This window comes from Melanaphis sacchari, unplaced genomic scaffold (assembly GCF_002803265.2).
Source record: "Melanaphis sacchari strain LSU unplaced genomic scaffold, SCAv2.0 Contig23_pilon_pilon, whole genome shotgun sequence".
NCBI lineage: Eukaryota > Metazoa > Arthropoda > Insecta > Hemiptera > Aphididae > Melanaphis > Melanaphis sacchari.
The window spans coordinates 4,784,341-4,797,621 of NW_020271114.1; the positions used below are offsets into that span (position 1 = coordinate 4,784,341).

General features: G+C 26.5%; 2 protein-coding genes across 3 annotated transcripts in view; both read right to left on the bottom strand.

Annotated features, from left to right (window-relative positions):
* Window positions 1-4,066: 4,066 nt before the first annotated feature.
* Window positions 4,067-8,771, bottom strand: LOC112594732 (orcokinin peptides type A-like). Its single transcript, XM_025339687.1, has 3 exons — window positions 8,663-8,771; window positions 6,017-6,146; window positions 4,067-4,271 (listed from the first exon to the last, which is right to left on the bottom strand). Exons 1-3 carry the CDS (start codon window positions 8,769-8,771, stop codon window positions 4,067-4,069), a joined length of 444 nt encoding a protein of 147 aa, XP_025195472.1.
* A 3,657-nt stretch (window positions 8,772-12,428) lies between these two features.
* Window positions 12,429-13,281, bottom strand: part of LOC112594752 — a 39,764-nt gene continuing 38,911 nt past the window's right edge. For both annotated transcript variants that reach the window (XM_025339718.1, XM_025339717.1), the window contains one exon: window positions 12,429-13,281. This exon ends at the window's right edge or, in 1 of these variants, runs on beyond it. In XM_025339718.1, the coding sequence (XP_025195503.1) occupies window positions 12,919-13,281 (363 nt within the window). In that variant the 3' untranslated portion in view covers window positions 12,429-12,918.

Here is a 13,281-nt window from a genome sequence, read left to right on the forward strand (position 1 = left end):
TAGAATATACACATATAAGTATTTAAAAACGATTAATTTAATCGGGTTCCGTCGTATCTATGAGATTGTGTTTATCGAAAGTAATAAAAATCATTACCATTCAGATAAATAAATTTCGCCAAAGAGAGGCGAAAAAGTGCATTGATTTCTTGCAGAAGTTCTTCATGCAAGAGGGAAACGAAAATAGTCCGTCTGATAAACTTGAAGCGTATGCCTATTTTGTCAACCAGATCCATATTAAACAGCTTAGACAACGAAAAATTACAACGTTTTGTATACCTTCTACATCCAAAGATTAATTTTATTTAATATATTATATGTATTTAGTTTTATTTATATATCTAGTAATTATTTAAAATTTTTTTCAATTATATGATAATACAAATATATTTTTTTATTATAATTTTTTTTTTTTACTAATTTCGGTTTTTATGGGCAACCGCTTAATGTGGGCAAACAGGGCGCATGTAAACTCCACCGATTGCGACCTTTTTAGACCTTTTTTCATGTAAACTCCACCGGTACGTTTTTTTTACCTGAAAAAAAAATGTAAACTCCACTGGTATGTTTTTTTTTTAAAAATTGTAATCCAAATCCAATCTGATTAATTAAGTTTACATAATTTATGTGGGTGCAGATTTATTATATTTTTATTAAATATATAATTATTAATAATAATTAACAATAATTAAAAAAAAAAAAAATCATAAAAATCAAATATCAATAATAGAAAATTGAAAAATATATAATTATTAATAATAATTAACAATAATTTAAAAAAAAAAAATCATAAAAATCTAATAAAAATTTATTATTTATATATATTATATTTAGATACTTATATCTTTTTTTACACAATATTAAAATAAATGATATAATAATAATTAATAGTGATCACTAGTTCGATGTTAAAATAATGTTAATTAAAATAAATGAATAAAAAATAATTAATCAAAGAAAATTTAGGTTTTAAAAAAATTTGTTTGGTTTTAAAATTAGGTTTTAAAATTAGGTTTGATAATGTTTAGATGCAGCTTTGACGAATTGTATACTGGTAATATTGTTTGCCTTGAATGACGAAAAAATACGTATCGGTGGAGTTTACATTTTTTTTTCAGGTAAAAAAAATGTATCGGTGGAATTTACATGTTATAAATCCAACCCTAAAATCAACTACCTGTAAATCGGTGGAGTTTACAATCGCCCGGTCCCAACGTGCCCACATTAAGCGGAATTCACTGTATTATAATTAATTATACAAGTCAATTTTAAACGTGTTTATAAGACCAATACTTGAGAGTCGTATTGAAAATGCTGGTGGTTAATTTTTCAATGGTATAGTTAATGGTCATCATGATGATATATCAACATAATTAATATCTATAATAATATAGATTTGAATTCTGAATTCTTGTAGCAAGTTTAAGAGCTTAGGAACCATTCAAAATAGAGACTCATACGGATATGGTAAAAACGAATTGCTTAGAAGCATATCCGCATGTCACTAAAAAAATCTATGTTTCGAGAATCTTGGTAATAATTTTTTATAAAATTTTATTTTTATTAAAAAAAAAAGAATAAATAAATAAACGAGTGGATACCGCTCTGCTGTAAATCAGGTATCATATAAGTTACTAATTTGTATGTGTTAAATTTCAATTCAATAATGTATAGTTAGATCCTGTAACGTTATATTTTAATCGGTCGTTAAAGTTTGACGTGTTTCCTATGATAAAATTGTATTAAATTAACATTAGAGATTGAGGTATTTAAGTAGAGTGGTACTCGATGTTTGATGTATATTGTATTTATCTATCTATATATATATATATATATATATATATATATAAATGTATAGATATATTGTATATTAATAAAATAAAAAGACAGATAATGTCCAATAATGTATAAAGAATATGAAGGTTACCGATCTAGGTATGGTGATCCGTGGTCAGTGAGTGTGGGTTTTGCTAAGGATCGTGCTGGTCGTCGCGGAGTCTTCTTTACTATCGTATTTCTGTTCGCGTCGCATTTTCCCACCAATCACGCATCGGTTATTATTATATATTATGACGCGTGCTGGGAAATCTATAATTTAAGAATAATCATACTATTTTCGACTAAGGAATTTCTATTAAAATATTATAAACATTTAACATTCGTAGATTCGATTAATCATTGTTTTAACTACCATACTCTTTTTATCTACGATCAATGTCTAAATTTTTTTATTTGTTGAACATATTTTTTTTCTATTTTTATCCATCTCAATCAAATATGTAACTAGATTAATTTTCTTTAGTATTGAGGCAGCTTTTGTATCTATTCAAAAATTTATCTTTTCTTACATACATTTTTATTAAAACTTTCGATCTTACACAAAAATCTAAATCGTTTTTACCCATGTAATTTTTTATTTTTCAAAAGTTTTTTGTATGATTTCTAGTCACTTTCCAAGTATTGAATTTAATTTTTGTGTTTCTGTAAAAATGGAATGATTTAAGTTTGATAGAATTACGTATTTCAATATCAAAAATTTAAATATATTCACAGTGCTATGCACTAAATAAAATGGAATATACCCAATGAATGATGTTTGACCATCCATGTAAATTGATTTCGTATTCCTAACACATTTTATTTCTGATGACTCAGAATATTTAATTGCTCCAGTTATAGTTAGCAAAATATTGTTACGTGTTTGAAACAAATGAATGTTCATAGATTCAACTGACGGTATATTATATGCTATATGGTGACGTAAATATTGAAATTTTTATGTCAATTGGCGTATCACAAAAAATTATAGTTTTATATAAAATAAAGTATTTAACACTAAAACCTTATTTATAATTTGAGATATCCCATGTGTTATTACTTTTAATTATACATTTTGAGAGATTTTTTATAGATTATTTAAAAATTGAAACCATATTGTTAGTGACCTGAAATGTTTTTATCTTTGTATAAATTCATTACGGTGTTCATAGCGATAAAATTATGTTAGAAATTAATATTCTATTACACTTATAATATTATACATACTTACTAGCGTAGGTACATTATGTTCAAGAGCTTTAAAATGTCAATACCACAATAACACTGAGAAGACGAAAATTTTACGATGAAAATCTGCATGTCCGAGAGATAGATACATAGTCACATGCACTATTCACAGATACAAGTATTTATAACGTGTATTTATTTCATTGTATCTATAGTATAGATAATAGGTATTGATTATACACGTAACGTGATTTGTGAAAAAGGAAAATATTGAAAACCATTTGTAATGTTTTATGAACTAATAAAATTTAATACAATTTCAGAGATTCAAATACATAGAATTATTATATAAAGTAATGTTATAATATATTAATAATAACATACATATTATGCATCTATGTGTATATATTATATTATTATCTGTTATAAGTTCATAATAATGACTATATAGTTGATGAGATTCACAAACAGAACTATGAAAAAAAAAAAAATTAATATAATGTATTGTTTAGTTATAGTTATTTTAATTATAGTATTTTTTTTATTTTTTTTTATTAGACGACTAATACACATTCACGTCAAATATTAAAGTAAAATTTACTCTTTAAAATGTTTACTATCGGATTAAATTCCTTTTCTACAATACATATTTGTAAGTTTAAGGTATATAAGGTGAGATACATACCAGTAAAATGGCACGCGCGCATTTGTCCAAACAATGAAATAGATGAGGTGATGTGGACTTCAAATGATCGTTATTATACATAATGAAATATTATTATGGTCGGCTATATTTTCATATTATTAATTATATTTAAGTAATATCGTAATACTACGCAGTGGAATATAGTAATAAAATTAATCTAGTAATGACAATATGCGTTTTATTTTTATAATACCTAAACTATACATACACTTTAACTATGTCGGCAATGTAGATCTATTAGAGTTTTAGTGAGTATAATATGATAAATTATTTTTGTAATTGTAATTGTTATTATTATGATGTATGTAAGAGTGTTTGGGTGTGCGTGTGTGTATACGCGTGCAAAGTCGGCGTCTATTCCAAATTGGCCGCTGGCACCTTGCTGGGGCGTTTCACGAAGCTACTAAAAGCACTGCGATCGATCTCGTCAAAGTTCTTCTTGACGAACCGGTCGAAATTACTGCGGTCAATTTCGTCAAAGTTCTTCTTGATAAACCGGTCGAAATTACTGCGGTCAATTTCGTCAAAGTTTCTTTTTTGACCTCCGAAAGATACACCACTAAAAACAATAGATATGCAATATAGAATAAATTGTACATATTCTATGAGATCGATTGTACAGACAGAAGAATATGGAGTAGGTAGAATTATATTATGATTATGAGTGTATATATAATACAGAGCAAGCCCTATTATTTGTAAAATTTCGGACTGTACACTTAATTTTACTGCTTTAAACAGAAATTTGACTCTCGCTACTGTCTTGGAAAAAGAAATTTATTATAAATATATATATATGCGTGTATATAATAATTGAATATAACAACAAAATATTTTTGACTGATAAAAATGTTTGAAAATTAATAGAAAGAAATTATAATTCAGTATAATTTAAATTTAAAAAATTCAGGAAATACTCATATTTTCTAGTAGCAGGCATATTATTTAATTTTTGTTTTATAGACTGTAGTGCACATTTGTACATTCGTGGTGCACATTGTGTGTCGTAGTGCACATAAAAATAGAGCCTGATACAGAGTGTGTATATGGGGAGGGTAGGAGATAAAATAATTTGGCAAAATTCATAAACATATCAAACAATTTTTAGTGAACATAATATTATATATATATATATATATGATGTATATTATATACATAAATGAAATATAAATAATTTATATAAACGTGATCACTATACTATTTTGTGTTATCATAAAATAAAATATTATAAGGTTTTATGTAATATTAAATAAAAATATAAAATAGTCATGTCCTCTGCGCAGAAGCCAGAAGCTGTGTAAAAACAAACACTGATTAAACATAATTCCTTTACATTCTTCCGTTGGAAAACGTTTTTGTTTCAAATTAAATATATAAAATAAAAACCCCCAAATTTATCAGAGAAAACTTTTCACACTAAAAATATCATTCCAAATTCATACTATGTATCAAATTATGTTTAAGAGTTTAATTGTAGAAATAATAAATGTCATAAGATTGTAAACCAAAGAAAAACTAGAAAAACCATTGGATTGTGTCATCTGATCCTAATAAAAACCACATAGTTATGTTGTATTAGAAAATTATTCTGGAAAAGCAGCGATCACATAAAACAATAAATGCAAAATGATCAAAGAAAAGATATGGTAGCAAATTATAAACTGTTGTTGTGTTTTTGCAACAAAATGCTAAGAAATTATTGTCTGTAAATAAACTAAACATTACCCAGTTATAATAGATTATTGACCATTGAACAAATAACATTGTAATTATTAAACATTATTATACGATAATATTACATGTTTATATCACACATGATTCAGATATTGTATCTATAATAAACGCAGATATATTTTGAATAAATGTTGAATTAACGCGTACGTATTTTACGTACGACTTATTAATATAATTGTTATTAACAATAATCGATAATAGTGTGATATTTACATAGAATATCTATGTCTATGTCTCGTTATGAAAAGACATTGACATGTGTCAAATTTAAGATACAGTAATAAAAAAAAAAGAAAGACATTTTAAAAAAAGTAAAAAGATCCAATTTGTAAAAAGCCAACTTGTTTGCCTGAGATATACGTCTAGTGTGTTTATCATTATTAAAATTTGTGATTAATTATTATAAAGGTTTATAAATAACAATAATACTATATAAATAATACTATGCGTTATAATAAATTTAATTTATTTTATGGTGAACGATAAAGTCTTCTATAGTACATTGCAAGGAAAATTATCTGAACCCCTCTCCCATGAAAATCCATTCATAATATTTATAAAATGCATTACCTGAGAGTATCAAATCGTTTGCTCTGCCCAAAACCTATGCCGTCCAACGAATTGATATGACGGTTTTGCCTAGCAAAGTACTCAGCGCGGTCTCTCAATATCTCCAAGTCTCTAAGAAGATTTTGTCCTTCTGAAAAAAAAAAATAAATATTAAAATCATAGTTCCTATCTACCTTAAACCTTTGTAGTTTTCTATGTGTCTGCGCCGACAATTATACATCTTATAGAGATTATTAGGATTATTTGTTAGCATTGACAGTTCTTGTATACATACAAATATTTGATATTTCTATATATTATATATTTATGTGTTATATAAATCATAAATATAGATCCTAACGATATCCATTATTATTCAATAATAGTATGGACGAAAGAAATTTGACTTTGTTAGGTAATGTGATACACAAAAACTAACCAATTTAGAAGCAACGGTAGAATAAAATATATTATAAATTGTTAAACGATGGGTCATGACTCATGATGAATGGTACTGATGGAGAAAGCAAAAAGAGACTGACGTAGTGACCAATAAGAAGACATCAGATTAAAAATGTTAAATAGTCTTATTGTAGATAGTATTTTGATATAAGTAACTCGTATATACATGTAATATGAATATGAATGAAGTGAATTACTATTAAATAAACATTTAACATACTTATATACCATATAAATCATGCAGTTAAACTAAAGTGATATCGATTAGAACTATACAGTAGTGATTTTGATTAAATTACTAAATCCTAATTATTATTCGAAACATCTAATAGGTTGATAGGAATCAATTATAAAATTGCTATCATCTTTAAGTAAAATTTAAAAATAAAATATTACTAATTCATAAAGAATTCAGAATGCTCTAAAAGATTAATAAGTTTTATATTATGGTTTCAAATTTAAGAGTTATCTCTTTGAAAAAGTTAAAAAAAAAAAAATAAGAAAAATATATGCATATTGCATATTATACTCATAAGATTTTCTCTTTGAATTTTAGAATGATATTTAAGTAACAATCAAATAAATTATGAAAGTAATATTGAAAATATATTTTTTTATACTTGATTCTCGTAAAAAGTAATCAAGTTACATTTATTTACACAGAATTGATATGCTCTCTGTAAGCTTGAAAACATATATAGTTATATATTTATTTGTTTTTTTCGAAAGAAATAATCATTACAATATTTTAGCACATTGTACATTGTAGAAAATATTAAGTGTAAACCTCTGTAGTTTTATAAATACTACAAATAAAAATTATTTAATCATTAATTTGATAACTGTTACTGTATATAATCATAATTTTTAATTTTTGATATAATTTACTCTTAAACTTAAATTATTTTAGCATAGGTAATCTATAGTTTATGTTAAAAACTATAATAATAATTAGATCGAAATGAATTTTGTTTGACTGATATTTAGCGATCTTTATGAAAGTACAATACTGTGTAATAATATTAATTAAACCTTCAGTACAGTATCACAGCTATTTTATTTGTCTAATGGAGTAGCCGTAAATGCAAAAGCTTGTTATTCAAACATACCTGCTAATCATTGCGAACAAAAATAAAACCACCAGTGTATTCGTTACGGGTGTAATATACTATAATATATATTATTTTGTGTATAAATAGGTATAGTATATATGTATTATATTGAATAATGATGAACCTGTGCGAACAGTTTGAAGGAAATAATGGGGGAGATTCGCACATTACGAAAAACTATTTATGATAATAATGACAAAATCGATTAAAATTCCTGTATATTTTATACGCCATGAACTCGGAAAAATTTTGAAGAAAACGAAAACAATAAAGAAAGTACGATAATATTTTTTTGTAGGTACACTTAAAATATAACTAATGATGTATCATAGAATATGGGATCCGCGTAGGGTATGCATCATTACTAAAATCAAATTTCCGTCGTCCTAAATACACAATATGAGTGAACGTGAACCAAATTTTAATAAAAACAAAAAAATTAATAATATACGAGTATATAAATATATATTTGCTATAACTAGGACTCGAAAGTTATTGCATCATGTTTTTTTGGGGGGCCATTAGATTTACTACTAAGTAAACTTGAAATTAATTACACGACATTACGAAAAAATATTAAATGTATATAGTGCATATTTTTGCATATTTAGTGATTTTGTCTTTTTAAAAGCATATTTTTCAATTTTACCATTTTTTAGAACATATTTGATGATTGATGATATGTTTATAATATAATCAACTTTAATATTTAACTATATATAAAAAAAAAAAAAAAAACTCAATAATGTATATTATTTTGATGGTTTCACTAAGTATTACTTGTATCGTGTTTTTAAAATCTCTCATTGACATAGTTACAATTTCCTTTTTTTATTATTTAATATTTAGTAAAAATTTTAAAATATAAAAATATTTTTTTAGTAAATATTTGCATTTAAAAAAGTTGTGAGAAGAAAAATAATAAATGAATATTTTTAAAGCATAATTGTACGGTTATAAGCGCATAAGTGTGTGCATATTTAATACTTTTTAAGTGCATTAAGTTCTAAGTCTTAGTTATAACTGTTACACGATAATATCACTGAATATAATAATATAATTTTATAGATATGTATTATAATATAGTGTTTACTTATCTGTCGGATTCGCTGCGAGACCTTTGCATGCTGGCCATAGGACGAATCCGAAAAACCAGCACATCGTTGACAATCACCGTCTCCTCGATGTTCAACAATGTTCATTTATAATATTATACTCATATATTATCATGATAAGTATTCATTCGACGTGTGTCCAAGTACAGTGACTACAGTGTATATTATGTTTTATATTAAACCATTATATCTAATAATAAGAAAAAGAATTCATACGCATGCGTCTCATGCTACATTAACAATTTCAATATCTCGTGCAAATATATACAAACATATATGTGGCTTATTACTAAAGTGTATTGCATATTTAATGTATTATAATACTTACCAAAAATTGTAGTCCACCGCTACTGCATCGAATACCTTACTCGTAATCATCGTACTATATTACGAATTCAAAGTGTCATAAACAAAAGGGTTTGAGAGAGGGGGTTATAGAGTGCATGTCATCTCCACTGCACTTTAAATTTGTTTTTAGATGATAGGTCATTCGTATTTACAATCTACTATATTATATAATTTGATGTGTATCTACACTTATTGCTTAGAACTGTAGGTAATTGTTTTAGAGATTGTATATCAGTATGCATGTTTTATTATTATCAGGGTCTGTGAAAAAAAGTATAAATAGTTTCTACCGAATCTTAAATTCATAAAAATGGAAAATATATTTTAGATTAGATTTATGTTTTACCGATTTTTTTATCAAAATGATTAAATTTATAATTCAAGTCATATTATTAATATATAAATATTAGGTATGTTTAATTTATTTAAAATACCTATTTTAAGTACCTATCATGCGATGATATTTTGTGAGTTATAGGTATACAACGAATTTAGAATATAATGAGTATGATGATTTATAGTATAAATATTTACTTGCATGATACAGGTTAGTAGGTAGTAGGTATGTACGTCTGCTGTAAACCATCAACATTTTTTTAAATTTATAATTTCCAATATTAATACATCATATTTAATTTAAGGTTCAACGAAATTGATTAGTAACTAGCCTATGAACAGTAGTCAGCGAAGTCGATACAAAATTGACTCTCTATAATTTATAGATATTTTAGCCCCTTACTTCTCTCCTATTTTCTCTAAAATAATTTATACCTAGAGTACTTACAAACTCTAAAGTTATTGCAGTCATTTGTACACTAATTATTTACTTGTGCATAGGACACACGGTTGTCTCTGTAACTCTTGATGTTACACATTAAATACTAACGCTACTGATTACGTGCCATGCATACACAATTACATTTACTGCAGATAGCTAAACAGTATATGTATAATAATATAATTAGTATATAATAATTAGTAAAAATGCATTAAATATAGAAATAACTCTAATATTCCGTTAACCAATTTATTTACTAATTCATCGAGGTGTCAGAACTATACTGAGAACGGGGATAATAACTTTTTTTGCTCCTTTCCCCTCACCCATGTAATACTCTCCACTACAACTTGCTGTATCATTTTACACTCAACCTCCGAGACGTTAGAACAAAGTTTGGCTTTCACCGTGAAAACTTTTTCTTCCCTAAAAAAAAGGCTCACTGTCCGTCTATACATTTTCTACCGTCATTAATACAATAATAAAAGCGGGGGGATTACACAAAAATATTTATGGGACAGTCAAAACGACATTTGACATGATACTGCGTAATGATGAACGTTCTTACTAGCAATATAATCCCACCATAGATGAATTAAAAACGATAACATTTCACTGTTATCATTTTGCCGAGATCACTAAGTTTTGTCCTTCCTGAAATTTTAAGCTATTATTACATTTTATGTATGATATATATATCATGTTGAATAGAAGATATAGGTAGACAATTCAGAATATTATGTGAGAGTGTAACAATTGGTTTTGTAGATTCTGTAACATTTTATTATGATTACCTATGTTTTTATTTCGTTATAGTAATAATTTTAAATCATCACAAAGTCTTAAATTGATCAATTCAGTTTCGGGAGACAAAAACAAAAAAAAATCTTTTATGAATTTCCACTTAGAAAAATTTGTAATCAATATTTTATTTCAAGACGGACGTCACTGTTATAGTATCAAAAAAAAACAGCATGAATTTTGTCAAACATTCAAAAAGATATGTTTGTATTTATTAGGATGTCGTTGAGGCCACCAGAAAAATATTATCTTAGCAATAATTAGAACGTTTGGTTTGTAATTTTTTGTGAATAAATACTAAATAATACTTGAATTATAGTCAATAGATATAAGACTTCATACATTTTGAAAACTTAACGATATGAATCCTGTAATGACGTGTTATTAGAAAGACCGCTAACCACTGCGTTCGTATTTATTTTTATTATTTCATAGAAAGATTTAAGTTTGATTAAAATGATTTTGTATACTTGAAGAATTAAATTTATTAAATCATTGTTTTATTCTTATGTAAGTACCTAGTAAATTAGAAAAATAATTAATATTAGCAAGTAGTTATTTTTATAATTTTTATTATTTATAATATTATACTTGACTTTTTTAGCAACCTGGCTTTAATTTTATTTATATATTGTTATTATCGATAGCACTACAGACGAAAAATAAAACTACCTATGAAAAAAAGCTGGAAATCTGCAGATTATCCGTTCGAGTGTATTTTATATGCTGTCATTAAGTTGTAAGTCACTCTTAATTATGATGGATGTGTTAAATTTAAATTCAATGATAAATCATTGTATACGCAAAATAATTCTGTGCGTGTAAATGCCAAATGGTATGTAAACTTCTATAATTATTACTTATATTGCTGTTAATAATACGGTATTAACATATTATTTTAATAAAGACATATACATAAAATGGTGTAAATGGTTTCCTAGCTATATAGCTTAAAATTAGTCTAAACTCTAAATAATTTAAAAATTTCTTTGTGTACTTATTATGAAAATGATTATGTAAGAAACAGTTGAATGTTTAACGTTTAACGATAAATATTTATAGTTTTAAAACAACATAACTTGAACTGTTTAAATATTACACTTCGATCAAAATTGAATATTGTACACTTCGTGTATATTTTAAATATTTTTTAGGGAAATTTAAGGAAAACTTATGAGAAATCTTATATTAAATTTTTGAGCTATTTTTACTTTGTAACAAAAACTATATCAACTTATTTTTATTTTTCTTTCTCAAAGTGTCAACTGGATTAAATTTTCCATCAAAATCCATCCTCGAAATTAAATATTTATGTATCCTAAAAATTATTTCCAGACACATAAATAATAAAAAAAAATTAGCTTAAAATAAATAAATAGAATTATTTAAACAAAAATAAGAGTAAGCGTTTTCTTCGTAAAGGTTTGCTTAAAATATGTATGCTAAAAATATGAATGTATACGTGTTTATTTTTATTTAAATGTGTTCTAGATAACTACATTCTAATAATAATTGGTTAAAATCTTATTTTTCAGGTATAAATTTGATTCAGTTTATAATCATTAAAATATTTTACGTACTGAACACACCATTGATTATAAATACTTATATAACCTATTTATAATTAATGCTAATACTTGATCTAAAAATTACAAAATATTATGATGAGAATTTGTAGTTTAGTAAAAATGTTTAAAAATAAATAAGAGTATAATAATGTATAAAACACACACAAAAAAAATGAACAAAAGATGATTTTCTGGTGACCTCCTAGCAAAAATAAATAAATGAACACGTGAATTATTTTATTCGTTTTTTTTTGCAGCAGCATTCAATCACTTTAATATAATATATTTTAATACCACAATTTCTGTATCGCATAATAATGTTATTCTATTTACGACCGATGTCGTCATGCCCATTAGTATAGATTTGGGTTATATACTATATAGGTTAATTTAATATACGTTATTAAGTATTAATATATCTATGATAATTGAAAAACAAAGTTTTGCAGCCGAATTATTTACGACGGTTTTGAATTTCAGGCGCTGTTCGAGTGTTCAATATTGTTGTAAATTTTAAATTACCGTACAAAATTTGTAAAATGAAAATAATTATTCGAGTTTTGGGTTAGCCAGGACGTTAATATCCGGGTTTTGGTCATCGTGAGTGTTTTGGAAAAAATGAGGAAGGTTTGATTTTTTAAGCGTTTTCTAGGCGTGCTACGGACTCGGGTTAATTCGGATGCAAGACCTGTTAAAAAAAATATCGTTTGACCCCGTGTGCGTGCGAGGACGACAGCGGTTAAAAGGACAAGGCCTCAGCCGACGAGCCGCAGTCCAAACAGTCATCTTTCACGTACAAGTAGTACTCGTCACCGTCTTTTGAGTAGTAGTAAGCGTCGCGGTCGTCGTCGCTATCGTATTGAACGTCGGTTTTGGACCACCGGGCTAGCGCCAGCGGATACTCGGAGTACTGCTGTTGCATTTGTCGAGCAGCCGACTGCAGCTGTCCGCGGACGGACAACGGACTGTCCGTGGCCACGGCCAGGCCACCGCTGAACCGATCTGAGCGGCTACGTTTGGCCGCCATTGTGTGACCACCGTCCAACCGGTCCAGACTATCCCGTTTGGCCGCCATGGTATGACCGCCGTTCAATCGGTCCAG

Bases quoted from the DNA above. Each gene is read 5' to 3' on its own strand.
- LOC112594732 (XM_025339687.1), bottom strand. From the start codon at position 8,771: ATGAACATTGTTGAACATCGAGGAGACGGTGATTGTCAACGATGTGCT. The intron at 6,147-8,662 runs GTAAACACTATA...TTTTTTTTTCAG, and splicing joins GCAGCGAATCCGACAGATAA to AAGGACAAAATCTTCTTAGA. The intron at 4,272-6,016 runs GTAATGCATTTT...TATTGTTTTTAG, and splicing joins AAACGATTTGATACTCTCAG to TGGTGTATCTTTCGGAGGTC.